This window comes from Lithobates pipiens, unplaced genomic scaffold (assembly GCF_037356315.1).
Source record: "Lithobates pipiens isolate NorthernLeopardFrog02 unplaced genomic scaffold, aLitPip1_a1.2 Scaffold_18, whole genome shotgun sequence".
Classification (NCBI taxonomy): Eukaryota; Metazoa; Chordata; class Amphibia; order Anura; family Ranidae; genus Lithobates; species Lithobates pipiens.
Window position 1 is genome coordinate 62,538,792 of NW_027507758.1, and position 20,612 is coordinate 62,559,403.

Consider the following 20,612-nt stretch of genomic DNA (forward strand, 5'->3'; position numbering starts at 1 on the left):
TACTGTATTGTACCACTTACTTGCACTGCCAGAATTGCTACACTGTACCATCCACCTGCACTGCCAGAACGACTGTATTGTACCACCTACCTGCTCTGCCAATACTGCTGCACAGTACCACCTACCTGGAGTGCCAGTGAAGGTAAATATTAATTTCGATGACATCTGGTAATCAGTTTGTCTTATTTGTTGTTTGTTCCTTTTTCGGAACACATGTTAAATTCAGTGTATTTTTTTATCTGTTGGCAAGAGGAGAATTCTTACCTAGTTAGAAAATTCTCAAAAGAAGAGAACAGTAAGTAGTCGATAGCGCTGAAGTCTTGTTCTGTCTCATTAAGGTGGAACTGCAGAAAAACCAGCTCTCTCTTCCGCACTTCACGTGGGCCTTTAACAATGAGCGCATGCTTCTACAAAACACAATATTCACACAGAACATCGAAATCAGTATCCAACGGAAAACAGAATCATCCAAAAACATGGCTGCATCCCTCCAACTGCCTATACAATAAGTATATAGTACTGTATATAGGACAGTTTTAGGGAGTGTATATTTTGAGTTTGTATTAGTCCCGGTTCACACTGGTGTGATGCGGGAACCAGCGTGATTCCTATGCGGATTTCCGCATCGCATTCGACCTGCTCGCAGGCAGGTCACACTGCTCTTTGTGAAGTGTGGTGCAAACTGTCAAATCGGATCGCATAGGTCTGGCATTGCACTAGTGTGAACCTAGCCTTAAATTGGAACTTTTGCTGTGACTTTACATATTTCTAAAAGCTTGCTCTTCTATATTTATGTATCGTTTCCAATGTTTCCAGTTAACTGACTCATTGTAAGAATTGACTCACAAGTATAATTATTTCCCTTTAAGAGTAGCAAAGTTCTTTGTTGCTGTGGTTCAATATTGCCATCTGGTGGATATCCTGGCAAAATACAACAATATTTTTAAAAACTTTTAGGCCCCTTTCACACGGGCGGCTGTTCTGCCGCTGTTAAAAGCATGTTTTGTTATTTTGAAATTCAGAGAATCCTGGCACAGCGTTCACTTGCAGTTGTACATTGCGTTTAGCTGCGTTTGGCTGCGTTTAGCTGCGTTTAGCTGCGTCTGCGTTTAGCTGCGTTTGGAAAATTCTTGCCATTTCTGATGTGCTTCCTATTGTTTTTCTTTCCTTGTTGCCGCTGCTATCTGCAGGAGAAATAGTACACTGCGATTACCTGCGGTTATGTGCTTATAGCTGCGCTACATCGCACCTGGACGCATACAATTCTATTTTTTCTATTCGCACCGAACCGCATGTAACGAAATCGCGGCTAAACGCTGTGTGTGAATGGGGCCATAGGAAAGCATTGTGTGCTTTTAGCTGCGGTAGAAAACTAGAAAATCCGCAGCTAAAAGCACCATTCTATCCGTCCGTGTGAAAGGGGCCTTAGGCCTCGTACACTGCAGCTGGTAAACTCCTGTTTAGGAACATTTAGAAATTTTTTTCAGCAGCCCCTGAATTGTCCTCTATGTTATCTTATTGGTACATGTATACTCAGGCGTTTATAGTATTTTAGAAGCAGTTGAGGTTAGAAGCATTTTTCTGAAAGCAAAAAATTACATTCAGGACAGTAATTTAGTGGCATTTCAAAAACCAAATGCTTGTACGTTTATAAGCGTTTTCAATAGGGATACATTTCTGACCATTTATAAAGTAAAAAAAAAGCTTCTAAACGCAAACGCACCTAAACGCGGCATTTAAAAGTGGCAAAACTGGCGTTTTTAAACAACGATTACTAGCTGTCAAGTTCCAGCCTTCAGAAGAGGTTTTAAAATGTCCTGTGTACATGGAGCCTTAAAGCGGAGTTCCACCCAAAAGTGGAACTTCCAATTATATCCGCTTCCTCCCCCCATCCGGTGCCACATTTGGCACCTTTCAGGGGGGAGGGGGGAACGGAGACCTGTTTTTCACAGATCCCCTTCGGGAGACGGGGGCGCAGCCAGATCTCCCGGAAGTTTGGCCCCCTCTCCCTTCCCCTGCCACCAGGCCAATTAGAAAGCACAGTGCGCTTTGCGCATGCGCAGTAGGGAACCAGCTGTGAAGCCAAAAAGCCTTCACTGCCAGGTACCCTTACCAGGAATGGTGGCGGCAGCACCCGCGAGTCGATCCAAAGATCGGCTGAGGTGCCGACATCACGGGCTCCCTGGACAGGTAATTGCCCTAATATTAAAAGTCAGCAGCTACAGTGTTTAGCTGCTGACTTTTAATTTTTTTCACCCAGGCTGGAACTCCACTTTAACTCAACTGGCAGTAATCCCGAGTGTGGCTCGGGGTTAAATTTCAGTACCAGTAGCGGTAACCCTGAGCCACACTCAGGATTGCATTGCAGATTCCTGGTACAGCATACTTACCTTGTCCCCAGGATCCTGCGATGTCTCCCCAATGTGTTCTCCACCCGATCCTCTGCCCGATGCTCTGTGTTCCAGGCTAAATTCACTGCGAGTATTTCGATGCATGGGGGCGGAGTCCTGCGGCAAATTCAAAGAGTGCAAACATAACACATACACAGAACACATGCACAGAACACCATGCATCCCCACATGGCACATGGCCATCATACTGGGCATGGATGCATATGCCTGAATGAGGCCTAATTGTCATGGAGGCCAGATAGCAGAAAAAAGGAGATTTCGGGTTTGGGATTTTTTTTTTTAAATCATACTTACGTAGGTGAATGCTGCATCTGTCCCCCCCCCCCCCCACCAGCTCTAATTCTGCGAGCCGAGTAATCAAACACCGCCGATCACTCTGCCCTCCCCTCGCTCACTGAAACACTGGGCTGTGAAGGGGCCAGGAGCAGCTGGCTCAGGCTGAGTTGGGTGCTGGTCCATGTGAGCGGATCCCGACCATAAGCTTGCGATCTTTCCCCAGCCTGGACCAGCTCTGTAACATCAGCTGACAGCCCGCTGTCAGCTGAAAACGGGTCACAGGAGTGCAAAACAATCTGCACTGCAGTGATCCATAGAATTATAGCCAAACAAGCAATAAATCTTGTTTTCTCTGCTCTGCTCCTGTTTGGCATTACTTGTGACAATTGATATTTGTCCCTTTTCATGTTATGAACTCACCCTCCAGGGCCCAGGCAGGCTCTTCCGCAGCCCAGGTTTTAGATTCAGGCTGTTTCTTCCTGACCTTCAGACACCCTCTTTCCTAGTCCAGAGGGCTTCCACTATCCCCCTCTCATAGTCCAGAGTCTCCAGACATCTGCTGTCCTAGTCCAGGGCCTCCAGACACCCCCTCTCCTAATCTGGAACCTCCAGGCACCTACTTCACCTAGTTCAGTATCTCCCTTATACCCCCCACCATCCAGAGGCCTTAGCCACACCAACCACCATTTCCTACTCAATGGCCTCTTCTGCACCCCCCCCCCCCCCAGTCCAGGCCCCCTCCACCAAATGATTTGGACCAGTGCATAAAGCAAAATCCATAAAGACACAGATGAGCGAGTTTGGTTTGGGGGAACTTGACTGGCCTCCTCATCCAACATCAGTGCCTGACCTCACAAATGCGCTTCTGGAAGAATGGTCAGACATTCCCATAGACACACTCCTAAACCTTGTGGACGGCCTTCCCAGAAGAGTTGAAGCTGTTATAGCTGCAAAGGGTGGGCCAATTCAATATTGAACCCTACGGACTAAGACTGCAATGCCATTAAAGTTCACGTGTGTGTAGGCAGGCATCACAATAATTTTGGTAATATAGTGTATGTGTTGATTTATTATAGTTTTGATAGACTGGAAGATTTTCTGAGATGACTTAATTTGTTGTATCTGAGAAGCTTTGCCATAATAAAAGAATAATAATAAAAATCTACACTTAGCTACAGGATCCTCAGTTGCGGATCTTGCAGCAAAAGGGTTAAGAATGCAGACAAAGTGCGTTTTGGGGTTGTGTACCTGCTCCAGCACGCCTGTCAAAAACATCCACTTTCATAGACTGCCTGCACACAGCTGGGGGCGGACCCAGATACCAAGACAAATGCCTCTAGCAAACAGTACGGGTACCAGCAGCCATCTGAATGAGGCCTTACACATGTGTTTTGCCTTTTGCTTACTTAAGGGCTTTGGATGAAGTTCTTCTGTAATTGATTTTTTTTTTTTAATAAGCCAAGATTTGAACTTTAAAAACACAGATTCCGGCATGAAGAGACCTTTTATGTATTTTGAGAAACTGACTTTGGCACTGGATTTTCTAAGACCTAACATCCATTTAGATGATAATGAAAAATGTGACTACATAATAACCGTGTTAAGTCAGGAAGTCTGTTCCAGGATCCACTGACGCATTTAAGATAAGCTGAACAAATCTGAGGTCTGTAACTGTTCCACTACATCCGCCATTAGAGCAGAGCTCAAGGCAAATATTGAAAAAAGTTGTACTGTACTTTCAGTGAAGGTATATGTTGGATTATTATTGCAGTATTTACCTTCACGGCTAAATCCACCTTTTACAAAAAAAATAATAAGTGCACATATAACGGCAGCAAAAAAAAAAAAAAAAAGCATTTATTATTTTTTTTTTGCAAATAAGCCTGTAAATCTTTGCGGTGGGGGTGGGGGGTCCGATTTGCACCATGTTACATCCTAAATACGGGTGGTCCAAAAGGTGGTGTTATCCTTTAAACCTTTCAGCTCCAAAAGGTTTTATCCCTTTCATAAGCAGGCCATATTTTACTATTTGCCACTGCGCTACTTTAACTGGCAATTACGCCGTCATGCAACACTCTACACAAACAAAATTTAGGTCATCGTTTTCACACAAATAGAGCTTTCTTTTGATCAACACAGTTTTTTTGTTTTTTGTTTTTTTATTATATAAACAAAAAAGACGCACGGATGTGATTTGCACTGCAGTGCGGTGCAAATCACATCCGTTCTCATAAACCGCTGCAATGTGAACCCAGCCTTAGTGACACTGGCGACGGGGGGTGATCACGGGGTTAAACCTTTATTGGGGGGGTTAGGGGGGTACCTTAGAACTAAAGGGGGCTAACCCTAACTGCCCTAACAGTTATTACAGTCACAAATGACACCCGCCGGGTGATCAGGGGGTTAAACCTTTATTAGGTAGTAAATGGCGGGTGCCCTGAAACTATAAAAAAATAACTAACCAACCAGCGTCACCTGTAACAGTTATATGGTGATCACTAGTGAAAGGGTTAACTAGGGGGCAATCAGGGGGCTTTATGCGGTAGTATATGGGGGTCCCTGGCGCTATAAAAAGCTGCGGCGAACCTAAATACCTACCTGCCTAACTAGCGTCACCTGTGACACTAATACAACGATCAGAAAAACGATCGCTTATTAGCCTGGGTTCACACTGGAGCGATGCGGGAACGCCACGAATCCGCGGCGGGTTCCCGCATCGCATGCCTCCCGGCGGCAGTTCACACTGCCCTATGCGAACTGCTGGGAGTGTCAGTGAAATGTTAATGACACCCCCAGATCAGTTCGCATATCGCAGTGCGATCTGCAAACTCGGATCGCATGGTGTGAACACCCATGCGATCCGATTCTGCTGCGGGCCAAAAAAAGGGTCCCATGCGAATTTGCGGCGGGTGCGATGCGAATTCAGCCATACTATCTGTATGGCTGAACTCGAATCGCACAGAGATCGGATGTGATTTAAACCGCTGCAATGTGAGCCCAGCCTTAGTGACACTGGCGACGGGGGGTGATCACGGGGTTAAACCTTTATTGGGGGGGTTAGGGGGGTACATTAGAACTAAAGGGGGCTAACCCTAACTGCCCTAACAGTTATTACAGTCACAAATGACACCAATGCAAAGAAAAAAAAAAAAAATGACATTGGTGTCACTGTGACTGGGGGGGCAGGGGTAATTGGGGGGGGTGATGGGGGGGTGTGAGTGTGCCTGGCATGTTCTACTGTGTAGTGTCGTGTTGGTGCAACTCACCGATCCTCTCTCCTCGGTGTCGGAACGAAAAATACCGACACGGAGGAGAGATTACATCACTTCCTCTCCTGTGTTTACATTACAGGAGAGGAAGTGATGTCACGGAGCATTTTCATTCGTCGGGAGCGATCGCGAGGGGGTGGCCATGAATGAATGGCCGTCCCCTCGTCCGGGATCGCTCCCGAACGAATACCGACCGCCGCAGGCACCGGGCGGGGGCCCGATCGGGCCCCCGACCCGCGGGCAGGCAAGGACGTACATGTAAGCCCTTATGCCTGCCCGTGCCATTCTGTCGACGTACATCGTCGTGCGGCGGTCGGGAAGTGGTTAACTCAAATGTAATAATGCATATAAATGCCAAGGAGAAGGCCTTCAAAAATACAAGGCTGAGGGATCATCATCAGCATTCAGACTTTACAAAGAATGCAACAAGAAATGTAAGCATGCAATTAGGGCGGCTAAGATAGTACACGAAAGACACATAGAGCAGGAGAGCAAAAAAAATCCCAAGAAATTCTTTAAGTATATAAACGGTAAAAAAAGTTGGACAGACCATATTGGCCCCATAAAGAATGAGGAAGGAAATCTGGTTACAAAGGATGGGGAGATTGCGAAGGTATTGAATTTTTTCTCCTCCTCAGTCTTCACGAGGGAAACGGGGGGGCTTCAGTAAACAAAACTGTTTATCCTCATGACACATTACAGGAAGCACCCTCATGGCTAACAGAGGACAGAATTAGAAATAGACTTGGAAAACTTAACAAAAAAAAAAAACTTAAGTCACCGGGACCAGATGGCTCTCACCCGAGGGTCCTTAGGGAACTCAGTCAAGTAATTGCCACGCAATTGTTCCCAATTTTTACTGACAGTCTACTGACTGGAATGGTACCAGCTGATGGAAAAAAAAAGCCAATGTAGCTCCAATATTTAAAAAAGGGCCAAAATACATCCCTGAGAATTACAGACCAGTTAGACTAACATCCATATTATGTAAGCTCTCGGAGGGGATGATAAGGGACTATATACAAGATTTTAGTAATGAAAACTTTTTAACATTTGATGAGGAGGTGAGCTGCCATCTAGATAAAGGTAGGACCGTAGATGTAGTGCATCTGGATTTTGCAAAAGCATTTGACACAGTTCCCCATAAATGTTTACTGTACAAAGTAAGGTTCATTGGCATGGACCATAGGGTGAGTACATGGATTGAAAACTGGCCACAGAGGTGAGTTCAGAGGGTGGTGATAAATTGGGAGTACTCAGAATGGTCAGGGGTCGAAAGTGGGGTCCCCCAGGGTTCTGCGCTGAGACCAATCCTATTTAAATTTGTTCATAAATGACCTGGAGGAGGAGGTAAACAGTTCAATCTCTGTATTTGCAGACAATACTAAGCTAAGCAAGACAATAACTTCTCAGCACGATGTGGAAATCTTTCAAGAAGATCTGAACAAATAAATGGGGTGGGCAAATGAGGTTTAATGTGGAAAAATGTAAAATAATGCATTTGGGTGTCAAAAATATGAATGCAATCTACTCACTGGGGGAGAACCTCTGGGGGAATTTAGGATGGAAAAGGATCTGGGGGTCCTAGTAGATGATAGGCTCGGCAATGGCATGCAATGCCAAGCTGCTGCTAACAAAGCAAACAGAATATTGACATGCATTAAAAAGGGGATTAACTCCAGAGATAAAACGATAATTCTCCCGCTCTACAAGACTCTGGTCCAGTCTCATCTGGAGTATGCTCTCCAGTTCTGGGCACCAGTCCTCAGGAAGGATGTACTGGAAATGGAGCGAGTACAGAGAAGGGCAACAAAGCTAATAAAGGGACTGGAGGATATTAGTTATGAAGAAAGCTTACGAGCACTGAATTTATTCTCTCTGAAGAAGAGAGGCTTGAGAGGGGATATGATTTTAAATTATAAATCCCATACGGGTGACCCCACAATAGGGATAAAACTTTTCCGTGGAAGGGAGTTTAATGAGACACATGGCCACTCATTAAGATTAGAAGAAAAGTGGTTTAACCTTAAACTGCGTAGAGCAGTGGTCATCAACCCTGTACTCACTAACAGGCCAGGTTTGCAAGATAACTAAAATACACCCATTGCAGTATTCTAGTCTTCATCTCCCAAGGTAATACATAAAACCTGGCCTGTTAGTGGGCCCTGAGGACAGGGTTGATGACCACTGGCATAGAGGGTTATTTATTGTAAGAGCGGCAAGGATGTGGAATTCACAAACACCCCTTGTAATAGAAATAAGGATGACATTGGGAGATCTGGGGTCAAAAAGACCCCAAATTTCTCCTTTACCTTTAAAAGCAAAAGTAAAATAAATAAATAATTTTTTTTTTTTTTTAGCAAAAGATGAAAAAAAAGTAAGGGATTTACTTCCTGGACTGGAAGTGATGTCATGATGTTGCTCTGGTCCTCGAAGGCAATCAAAGAGTATGGATTGTTTCTTGGGAGAGTTGGTGGAAATGGTAAGCCCAAGAAACACCGACGAGTATCGGCGCTTCCTCCCTCCTGCTGCTTCGGAAAGCATCCCAGTGGCACATGAGCTGCTCAGAACAGTTTCATAAGAAATCCAGCTGAAAAAAATTATAACAGGATTATGGCTGATATCTTTGTTAACCACTTAACAACCGCCTTATAGCCGAATGACGGCTACAGGGCGGTTTCTTAACTCTGGGAGGCCGTCATATGACGTCCTCCCAGAATTCCGCTCTCGTGCGGACTCGAGAGCATCCGTGACCGCCGGGTCCACAGGGCCCGGCGCATCACGGATCACCGTAAACGGCCGCTCGTAGCGGCCGTTTACCACGTGATCGCTCCGCCAAATGACGGAGTGATCACTTGTAAACAAACCGGCGTCATGTTATGACGCCGGTTCCTCCCTCCCCCTCTCTGTACCGATCGGAACAGCGGAGGGGGAAGAGATCGGTGTCAGCAGCGATGTGGGCTGCATCTGCAGTGCCCACATCGCTGCTCACCGAAAATTAACCCCTCAATTCCCTGCCAATACCCTGCCATTACTCTGCATTACTCTGCAATACCCTGCCAATACTCTGCAATACCCTGCCAATACCCTGCAATACCCTGCAATACCCTGCAACACCCTGCAACACCCTGCAACACTCTGCAATACCCTGCAACACTCTGCAATACCCTGCAACACTCTGCAATACCCTGCAACACTCTGCAATAACCTGCAACACTCTGCAATAACCTGCAACACTCTGCAACACTCTGCAATAACCTGCAACACTCTGCAATAACCTGCAACACCCTGCAATGCTCTGCAACACCCGCCAATACCCTGCAACACTCTGCAATGCTCTGCAACACCCGCCAATACCCTGCAACACTCTGCAATGCTCTGCAACACCTGCCAATACCCTGCAACAATCTGCAATGCTCTGCAACACCTGCCAATACCCTGCAACACTCTGCAATGCTCTGCAACACCCGCCAATATCCTGCAATGCTCTGCAACGCAATACTCTGCAACGCCTTACTCTGAGATACCCAGCCATACCCAGCCATAGTTGGTGATACCCTGCAATACCCAGCCATAGACACCCCCCCTCCCGCCGCCCTCCGGTGCTTCTACTGACTCGCCAATACGATCAAATCCAGGATCTTTTTTTTTTTTTTTTTTCAGGCTTCCCAGCTTAGAGGTGAGATGCGGGGTCTTATTGACCCCACATCTCACTGTAAAGAGGACCTGTCATGCCATATTCCTATTACAAGGGATGTTTACATTCCTTGTAATAGGAATAAAAGTGATCAAAAAATTTATTTTTGGGGGAAAAAAATGTCAAACTAAAATAAATAAAGTAAAATGAACAATCATTTTTATTTATTTTTTAAAGCGCCCCGGTCCCCATGTGCTCGCATGCAGAAGCGAACACATACGTAAGTCCCGCCCACATATGAAAACGGTGTTCAAACCACACATGTGAGGTATCGCTGCGAACGTTAGAGCGAGAGCAATAATTCTAGCCCTAGACCTCCTCTAACTCAAAACATATAACCAGTAAAAAAAAATGTAATCGTCGCCTATGGGGATTTTTAAGTAGCGACGTTTGGCGCCATTCCACGAGTGTGTGCAATTTTGAAGAGTGACATGTTAGGTATCTATTTACTCAGCGTAGCTTCATCTTTCACATTATGCAAAAATTGGGCTAACTTTACTGTGTGTTTTTTTTTTTTTTAAGCACGAAACTGTTTTTTTTTTCCAAAAAAAAGCATTCGAAAAATTGCTGCGCAAATACCGCGCGAGATAAAAAGTTGCAACGACCACCATTGTATTCTCCAGGGTGTTTGCTAAAAAACATATATAATGTTTTGGGATTCGATGTAATTTTCTAGCAAATAAATGATGATTTTTACATGTAGGAGAGAAATGTCAGAATTGTCCTGGCGCTCCCTGCATGTTAGGCCTCTGTATGTGGCCACACTGTGTAAAAGTCTCACACATGTGGTATCGCCGTAATCGGAAGTAATAGCAGAATGTGTTTTGGGGTGTAATTTGTGGTATGCATATGCTGTGTGTGAGAAATAACCTCATAATATGACAAATTTGTGGAAAAAAAAAAAAAAAAAAGTAAAAAAAAATCTTGATTTTGCTAAGAATTGTGGGAAAAAAATGACAACTTCAAAAAACTCATCATGCCTCTTACTAAATACCTTGGAATGTCTTCTTTCCAAAAAGGGGTCATTTGGGGGGTATTTGTACTTTTCTGGCATGTTAGGGTCTCAAGAATTGAAATAGGCCATCAGTACTTCAGGTGTGATCAATTTTCAGATATTGGCACCATAGCTTGTGGACTCTAGAACTTTCACAAAGACCAAATAATATCCACCAATTTGTACTTATTTTTACCAAAGATATGTAGTAGTATAAATTTTGGCCAAAATTTATGAAGAAAAAATTACTAATCTGCTAAATTTTATAACAGAAACAAAGAAAAATTCATTTTTTTACAGAATTTTCTGTATTTTTTCTTTTATAGCACAAAAAATAAAAAAACGAGCGGTGATTAAATACCACCAAAAGAAAGCTCCATTTGTGTGAAAAAAAAGGACAAAAATTTCATATAGGTCCAGTGTTGCATGACTGAGTAATTGTCATTCAAAATGTGAGAGCACCGAAAGCTGAAAATTGGTCTGGTTATTAAGGGTGTTTAAGTGCCCAGTGGTCAAGTGGTTAATACAGTGATCAGTGCAAATACTATACACTGTCACTGTACTAATGACACTGGCTGGGAAGGGGTTAACATCTAGGGGCAATGAAAGGGTTAACTGTGTGCCTAACAAGTGTAATGTGTGCCGCTTTTACTAAGAGATGTATATTTTTTTACTCCCTGCTATCACTGGTCTCTGTTGAGAGCCAATGCGATTTTGCATGCTTTGCCAATGCACACAAATGTGAACGCAGGCTAAATGTCTCAGTTACATTGGTGGTCAGTGTAAATCTTCTCTTTACATCGGTGCTTGTGTAGAACCCTATCAATCACACTAGTGGCCAGTGTGAATCTCCCCCTAAGGCCGCGTACACACGAGAGGATTGTCCGTCCAACTTAGTCCGCTGAAACGTGTTTCAGCGGACAATCCGCTCGTGTGTGGGCTTCAGCTGACTTTTTCAGCGGCCAGTCTGGCGGACTAAGTCTTTTTTCGGAATTTCCGTCATTTTGTCCGTCCAAACTTGGTTTCAGCGGACAGTCCGCTCGTGTGTAGGCAAGTTGGACGGACTAAGTATGGCGCATGCTCAGAAAGGATTTACACGCCGAAGGTTGCATTGCAGTGTATTGGACGTCGTATTTCTAGTCCCGTCGTACGTGCCGTTCACGTCATCACGCAAGCTTTCAGCGGACTGTCTGTTCATCGTGTGTGGTCAAGTCCGTTCATTCAAAAGTTGGACGGACTGTCTGTCGGATTGTCTGACGAACTTAGTTGGGCAGACAATCCGCCCGTGTGTACGCGGCCTTACATTAGTGGTCAGTGTAAAGCCCTATTACATTGGTGGCCAATGTTGAAACTCCTCTTTATATTGGTAGTCAGTATAAAAAAAATAAAAAAAAAAAAAAAATCAGCATTGCAATTGATCACACCCTCCCCTCCCCCCAACACTGCCACTGAGCCCAGGAGTTCAAGGATCCTTTGAAGTTTTCTGTCTATTAATGGGCCCCCTCACCTCCCCAGTCCATGGTGTGCAGGCAGTGAGGAGATGATGTGCTGTAACCTCTAGCAACCAATCAGTAATGATGTGCAGTAACCTATAACAACCAATCAGTGAGCAGTATTGATGTACAGTAATCTCTAGCAACCAATCAGCAAGCAGAGATGATGTGCTGTAACTTCTAGCAAACAGTCAGTGAGTGGTAATAGTTACATAGTTAGTAGTTACATACCGTATATACTCGAGTATAGGCCGACCCGAATATAAGCCGAGGCCCCCAATTTACCCCCAAAAAAACTGGCAAACTTATTGACTCGTGTATAAGCCGAGGGTGAGACATGCCTGTCCATCCCTGTGTGTGTGTCCGTCCATCCCTGTGTGTCCGTCCATCCCTGTGTGTCCGTCCATCCCTGTGTGTCCGTCCATCCATCCCTGTGTGTGTGTGTGTCCATCCATCCATCCATCCCTGTGTGTGTGTGTCTCCATCCATCCATCCCTGTGTGTGTGTGTGTGTCTCCATCCATCCATCCATCCCTGTGTGTGTCTCCATCCATCCACCCATCCCTGTGTGTGTCTCCATCCATCCACCCATCCCTGTGTGTGTGTGTATCCATCCGTGTGTGTGTGTGTGTGTGTGTGTGTGTGTGTGTGTGTGTGTGTGTGTGTCCAGCCTACCTTTGTCCCGAGCCTCCGTCCCGTGCCTTGCCTCCTTGCCTCCGTTCCGTCCCGTGCCGTCCCGTGCCGTCCCGTGCCGTCCCGTGCCGTGCCGTGCCTTGCCGTCGTGTCGTGCCTTGCCTTGCCTTGCCTCCGTCCCGTCCCGTGCCGTGCCGTGCCTTGCCTTGCCTTGCCTTGCCTCCGTCCCGTGCCCTCTTCGGCGGCCATTGTAAAATTCAAAAGCCGCGCCTCCTCCTTCGCCTGTGATAGGCGGAACACTGAATTTCCCAGCAGCCTGTGTTCCGCCTATCACTGACGTCGTATCATCCTCGTCCGTAGTACGAGGATGATACGATGTCCGTGATAGGCGGAACACAGGCTGCTGGGAAATTCAGTGTTCCGCCTATCACAGGCGAAGGCGGAGCCGGAGGCGCGGCTTTTGAATAGTAGAATGGCCGCTGTCTGTCTGCTCGACACGCTGATCGAGCGGGCAGACAGCGATGACTCGAGTATAAGCCGAGGGGGGCACTTTCAGCCTCAAAAAAGAGGCTGAAAATCTCGGCTTATACTCGAGTATATACGGTAGTTCGTAAGGTTGAATAAAGACACAAGTCCATCCAGTTCAACCTGAGTGAGTGTCTACAATTGGCCCTATCCCTGTACATTGCACACTCACATCAGTCCCTACACTCAAAGAGCCCACAATCCAAGGCCCCCATTCATATACTAGGGTCAATTTTGGACAGAAGCCAATTAACCTACCTGCATGTCTTTGGAGTGTGGGAGAAAACCGGCGTACCTGGAGGAAACCAATGCAGACACAGCGAGAACATGCAAACTCCAGGCAGGTAGTTTCGTGGTTGGGATTTGAACCAGTGACCCTTCTTACTGCCAGGTGAGAGGGCTACCCACTACACCACTGTGCCTCCCGACAAACAGTAAGGATACATTGTAACATCTGGCAACCAATCTCAATCGCTGTCTGATCTGATACAGTAAACTGATATTGAGTCTAGCTGCTTTTTATTGTATGTCTCAAAGCAGGTGGATGGAGCGTGAAACTGCATGGAGAGGGGGGGGGGGGGCAAAAAATTTTTTGCCCAGGGTCCAATCGATATTAAAGAAAACGGCCCTGGAAGAAACAAAAAAATAACTGTCAATATCCATCGGTCTGGGGCTCCATGCAAGATCTCACCTCGTGGAGTTTCAATGATCATGAGAACGGTGAGGAATCAGCCCAGAACTACATGGGAGAATCTTGTCAATGATTTCAAGGCAGCTGGGACCATATTCACCAAGAAAAAAGTTGGTAAAACACTACGTCGTGAAGAACTGAAATCCTCCAGTACCCGCAAGGTCCTCCTGCTCAATAAAGCACATGTACAGGCCCGTCTAAAGTTTGCTAATGAACATCTGAATGATTCAGAGGAGAACTGAGTGAAAGTTTTGTGGTCAGATGACACCAAACTCGAGCTCTTTGGCATCAACTCAACTCACCATGTTTGGAGGAGGAGGAATGCTGCCTATGACCCCAAGAACACCATCCCCACTGTCAAACATGGAGGTGTAAACCTTATGCTTTGGGGGTGTTTTTCTGCTAAGGGGACAGGACACATCAAAAGGGCAATGGATGGGGCAATGTCTAAACTTGGGTGAGAACCTCCTTCTCTCAGCCAGGGCCTTGAAAATGGGTCGTGGATGGGTATTCCAGCATGACAAATGTCAGCCTCAAAACCTTAATGACTTGGAGAGGATCTGCAAAGAGGAGTCGACAAAATCCCTCCTGAGATGTGTGCAAACCTGGTTGCCAACTACAAGAAACGTCTGACCTCTGATTGCCAACAAGGGTTTTGCCACCAAATACTAATTGATGTTTTGTGAAGGGTACTTATTTCACTCATTAAAATGCAAATCAATTTATAACTTTTTTAAAAATACGTTTTTCTGGATTCTTTTGTTATTCTGTCTCTCACTGATAAAATAAATCTACCATTAAAATTATAAACTGATCATTTCTTTGTCAGTGGGCAAACGTACAAAATCACTATCCAATGAGAAACCTTTTTTGCCATCTATCCCTCATTGTGGAAAATAACCTTCCCCAGAGACCCAAAGGGAAGTGATAGGAAATTGTGCTGAATTAACAGAATGCCCTCTTAGAGAATGGTCAATAGAACAGGTGCCCACCATTGGAAGATTTCCCCCCCATTACTGCTCCAGTTACAAAATAATATTTTTGGATATTCGCTCAGCTGACATTGGTCACTAGGACAGAAAGCAAGAGTGAATCTCACCAGTGGGAACTGGATAGCTACGAAAAACCTGTCAGAGGTTCTAATCCAATCCCGCTATCCAAAACTTACACCCTTTAGGGTGTATCTAAACCCAAGAACAAATTCAGTCCTTAGATGTGGTGGCTGCATTCGTTTTATTTTTTCCTTTTTTTTGCATCTGATGATCCTGCTAGTAACACACTTCCTGTCCTAGGGTGACAATGCTCACTCACCATACTGTATCTAAGAATACAGAGTCAGGCATTAAAACAAAGCTCCCTTGGATATGTACAGAAGAGACTGAATACTACTTTACCATGGTCTGGTTGGTGAACGGATCAATGTAGTCGATCTTCTGGGTCCTACAGTTGTTCTCTGCAGGCTGGCCGGGGTTTTTTAGTGGCGGGATGTGATCATACAGATGATGTTCACAGCTTAGTAGTTCAGCTTTACCTGGATACAGAGCAATGCCTGTTACAAACAAAAAATTTAAAAGGTCTTATTTTAGGAAAACTTCATTAGGTTCAACATTATAATCAACAAAAAACATTTCTGTGAGGAAAATTAGTTATCTCAGTGTCCTTGTTCCTATGATTGTCAGATTCCTAGGTAAAAAAAATATATTTTTTCTTATGTGATGATTGGCTGTTTAGGCCCCCAGAACTGTCACATGGCTGGAAGAGCGTTCTCAGCCCAGTGTAAACTACAAGTCATGACTATTATGAAATGTTGTTGGGGTACAGAACAACCCCCCCCCCTACTTGTGTGATTGGCTGATTTTCCCAGAGGTCTGCACTAAGATACAAGTCAAGTTTTAGGCAATCCCGCAATAGGAATTTCTGTTCTGGTGGGATTCTCCTAACAGGATGCAGAGCCTTCAGCTTTTCTCATTACAACACTGAGAGTGCACCAACTGATGATAAAGAACCAGAACCTCCCATTCAGAAATTAGTCTGCAAAGGACATGGTAAAAACAAACTGCTTTTTCTCCAGAGCAGATAAAAGGAAAGAATATATTCTATTTTAAATTAAGAAACACAATAAACTAAAACTGTCCCAAAACAATTATAACTTTCCTTTAATGCATTTTTTTATTATATATACATATACATACATACACACTATATTACCAAAAGTAATAAGGACGCCTGCCTTTAAACACACATGAACTTTAATGGCATTCCTGTCTGAGTCTGTAGGGTTCAATATTGAGTTGGCCTACTCTTTGCAGCTATAAAAGCTTTAACTCTATTGGGAACGCTGTCCACAAGGTTTAGGAGTGTGTCTATGGCAGTGATGGCGAACCTTTTTGAGTCTGAGTGCCCAAACTGAAATAAATAAGTTGGTTTTGTGTTGTAAAGTGCCAACACGGCAATTCGCGCGAGAGGGGTGCTGAGCAAAAGAGAGGGGGTGTGTGAGAGAGATGGGGGTGTGTGTAAGAGAGAGGGGGGTTGTGTGTAAGAGAAAGAGGGGGTTGTGAGATAGAGAGAAAGGGGGCTGTGAGAGAGAGAGGACACATAGAGAGAGAAAGGTAACAGAGTGAGGGGGGACAGATAGATAGAGATAGGGGACACACACAGAGAGGGGGGCACACGGGGGGGGGGGCGAGGGAGAGGGGGGACAGAGGGGGAGAGGTGTGAGAGATGGGGCAGAGAGAGAGAGAGATGGGACAGAGAGAGAGATATGGGACAGAGATAAAGGGGAGGGCACAGTGAAAGAGAGAGAGGGGACAGAGAGAGAGAGGTGACAGAGAGTGAGGGGGGGCAGATAGAGATAGGGGACACACAGAGAGGGGGGACACATGGGGGGCAGGAGTGTGAGGGATGCTGAGAGGGGGGGGCAGAGAAAGAGAGATGGGGCAAAGAGAACGATATGGGACAGAGATAAAGGGGAGGGCACAGAGAGAGGGGAGAGAGAGAGACACACACACACACAGAGGGGGGACAGAGAGAGAGGGGGGACAGAGAGAGAAGGGGGGACAGAGAGAGAAGGGGGGACAGAGAGAGAAGGGGGGACAGAGAGAGAGAGAGAGAGAGAGGGGGGCAGAGAGAGAGGGGGGACAGAGAGATGGGGTCACACAGAGGGGGAGGAGTGTGAGGGATGCTGAGAGGGGGGGGCAGAGAAAGAGAGATGGGGCAAAGAGAACGATATGGGACAGAGATAAAGGGGAGGGCACAGAGAGAAGGGAGAGAGAGAGAGAGAGAGACAGACACACACACACACACACACAGAGGGGGGACAGAGAGAGAGAGGGGGGACAGAAAGAGAGAGGGAGGACAGAGAGAGAGAGGGGGGACAGAGAGAGAGAGAGAGAGAGAGAGAGAGAGAGAGAGAGAAGGGGGGCAGAGAGAGAGAGGGGGGCAGAGAGAGAGAGAGAGAGAGAGAGAGGGGGGGCAGAGAGAGAGAGAGGGGGGACAGAGAGAGAGAGAAGGGACACAGAGAGGGGGGCACAGAGAGAGGGGGGCACAGAGAGGGGGGGGCACAGAGAGGGGGAGCAGAAAGAGGGGGAGCACGGGGGCTGAAAAAGAGGAGAGCTGAGAGAAAGGGAGACCTCTAGCTCTGTCCTTATCTGCAATCCCTGCTCTGCCTCCCTGCCCCAGTCTTTGTCTGCAGGTATTCAGTGTATAATTGTGCCCGGTACCTGTCTCCATCCCTGTTCCAACCAGCGGCCTCACTGTTGAAGGAGGTTTGAGGAGTCCAAGCTCCGGAAGGCACCAGGGATGCTGCGTCCCTCTTCAGCCATACAATGAAGCAGTGAAGCTCTTCTCTCCCTCCCGTGCGTGCTGTCAGGCCTGTAGCCTACCACGCGGAGAATGTGGGGGCCGCCCGCTCACTCGTGCAGACAGTTTCCCGCACCTCGCCGCTGCTTGCTTCTCTCCCTCGCGTGCTCTCGGTCTGTAGCCTTCCGCGCGGAGGCTGCGGAGCCACCCACTCACTCGTGCAGTTAATTTCCTGCACCTCCCCGCTGTTTGCTGCCATGTTCTCCCCACCGTGAACCAGGACCCTCTCGCCTGCCCACAGAGATGGCTCTGCGTGCCAGCTGTGGCACGCGTGCCAGCTGTGGCACGCGTGCCATAGGTTCGCCATCACTGGTCTATGGGAATATTTGACTATTCTCCCGGAAGAGCATTTATGAGGTCAGGTTGGAGGAGAAGGCCTGGCTCGCAGTCTCCGCTCTAGTTCATGCCAAAGGTGTTCTATCGGGTTGAGGTCATTACTCTGTGCAGGCCAGTCATGTTCCTCCACCCCAAACTCTCTCATATATGTCCTTAAATCACTAGGATGAGCACTAAATCAGAACTAAATGTGAACCTGAGAAGAAATCAAGGTTCTGTGTACAGCTCAGGACTTTTTGGATCCATCCCAAGCACAAAAGATGTATCACTGCACTTTATAAAATGTAAAACGTCACTTTTACATGCTAGCCAGGAACATGTTTACCAACCTATTTCACTATTGAGTATAATATATTTAAGTATAGGCAGATTAAAGTAGAACTACAAGTAAAACATTTAAGTAAGTGAGGGTTATAACCCCTGTTGGTTTATTTTTTGCGGTCGGTGCACCATTGGGGAGTTTTCCCTTCACTTCCTGTCTCAAAGTCAAAAGAGGAAGCTAGAGGAAATCCCTGCACATTAATTGAATCCCCTTTCGGACCCCCAGGCCATCAGAACTAGTGTCCCCATTGGAGGATTTCCCCTCTATTACTTTTCTGGGGACAACCCAAAATTTGGGATTTATTTTTACTTTCACTTTCAATGGTAATGGTAAACAGGACAAATAGAGAGGGAGAATCTCTCTAACGGTGGCACAGACAGCAATGAACACTGACAGGTGTTCTAATCCCTCTCCACTCTATCCAAAACTAAAGAAAATGTTTTGCCTTTATACTTTGAATTGGCAGTAAACCGCAAAAAAAAAAAAAAATAAAACCCTCCATATAAATGGTCACCTGCAGGATAATAGCATAATGTGCTAGTATGCATTGCATACTAGCACATTATAAAAGACTTGCCTTAGAACTAAGCCCTCCAATCAATGGTGCTTTGCCACCATTGACGGGGCTTTCATCTTCACCTGGTCTTCCTCCCAGGTTTGTGGGCTTCAGCTGCTTGAATGGCCGAGCCGCAATGACGTCACACCTGTGCATGCTTGTGGGCATCACGGCCATGGCACGGCTTTCTCAATGGTTGGCACATGATACATTAAGCGTGCAGTGTGCATGTGTCTGCGACATCACCAGCTACTACTATTTTAAATATCTCCTAAACGATGCACGTTTAGGCTTACCTGTAGGTACAAGTAAACAAGGTGGGCTTTACTACCACTTTAGGTCTAAAAAAGCCCCACTTACCAGGAGCCTCATATACATCGACTTCCTTATATGAGACAGACATGACCGGGTGCTTGAGCTTCTCCCGAAAGTCCGTTATGGTTTGGTAGACCAGAAACACAGCAACGCCCATCAGTAGCAAATAGACAAAGATTAACAGAACTGAGAAAAAATTCTTCAGACAAGTCCTGCTGAAGCGTACCGGAGGGCTATTCCTGTCCAACTCTGAATGGGAATGAGAAACAGAGAGATCAGTGACACCCAACTCATGTGCCTCCAAATAATGTTCTACAGGAAGGTGAAAGGAAAGCAAGAGTCAGGAGTTCAAGACTACAGAGACAAAGATAAAAAAACAATGCATTTCAGAGGCTACAATGTTCACCTTCATCAGGGCTTCAAGTGCTGGTTTAAATAGATTGATGAGTGCTTGTGTGGGACTGTTTTAGATGTTGAAGCACACATTTGGAGGAGAGGAGCAAAGCAGCTAATTATTCTTCAGTTAAATCACCTTTAAGTCCATTACAGCTCTTTAAGCCATAATGATGGAGGAACATTGTAGCCCTGAAACCCATTAGCTAGTTATCTTGGGACCAGGGCCAGGAAAAGGGATGGGCCGGAGGGGCAGCTGCCCTGGACACAATGGTTTTCTGTAGGGATTGGGGTGTCTTCCTTCTGTTGCAAGGCTGATAGGAGTAGTGACAGCAGCAGTGATTTTGACAAGTGACTGCTGTGTGTAGGATCCCCTAAGCTTGATCATCATGAATGGGAGAAGGGCATCTCTGCCCTGGGCACTAGAAGACCTTGTCCCAGCACTGCTTTGGACTTCTGGATTCCCAACCCTTAATTTTAGTGCTAATTTTCCCTACACTTTCCCGGAGTCAGCCAAGGTTGCCCTGAGGCTCCTCTGTTTTAGAGAGCAGATGTTGTACTCTACAGTATGGATTTATCTTCACACTGAGAAATAAAACCAAAATTTAGATCCAGTGTCACTTTTTTTTTTTTACAGGGGCGTCGGTGCCATCGGCGGTAAAGCACCGCTATTTTTAGCGGCACTTTATGACCATTTTTGCAGGAGTTTTCGCCCGATATCGGTTTTAACTCTTTTAACCTCTAGCGGCCGGAAAAGGGGTAAAACGACCCACAAAGTGCTGCAGCGGCGCTTTGCCGGCAGTTCGGCAGCAGTACCCATTCAGTTCAATGGGCAGGACCAATG

General features: G+C 46.0%; 1 protein-coding gene across 2 annotated transcripts in view; it reads right to left on the minus strand.

The window, feature by feature from the left end:
* The window catches only part of PACC1 (proton activated chloride channel 1), a 120,205-nt gene that overhangs the window by 71,595 nt on the left and 27,998 nt on the right, over nucleotides 1–20,612 (minus strand). For both annotated transcript variants that reach the window (XM_077485742.1, XM_077485741.1), the window contains exons 3-5: nucleotides 19,421–19,624; nucleotides 15,383–15,537; nucleotides 265–407 (exon numbers count right to left, since the gene is read on the minus strand). In XM_077485742.1, the coding sequence (XP_077341868.1) occupies nucleotides 265–407; nucleotides 15,383–15,537; nucleotides 19,421–19,624 (502 nt within the window). The remainder of the gene's footprint in view (nucleotides 1–264; nucleotides 408–15,382; nucleotides 15,538–19,420; nucleotides 19,625–20,612) is intronic.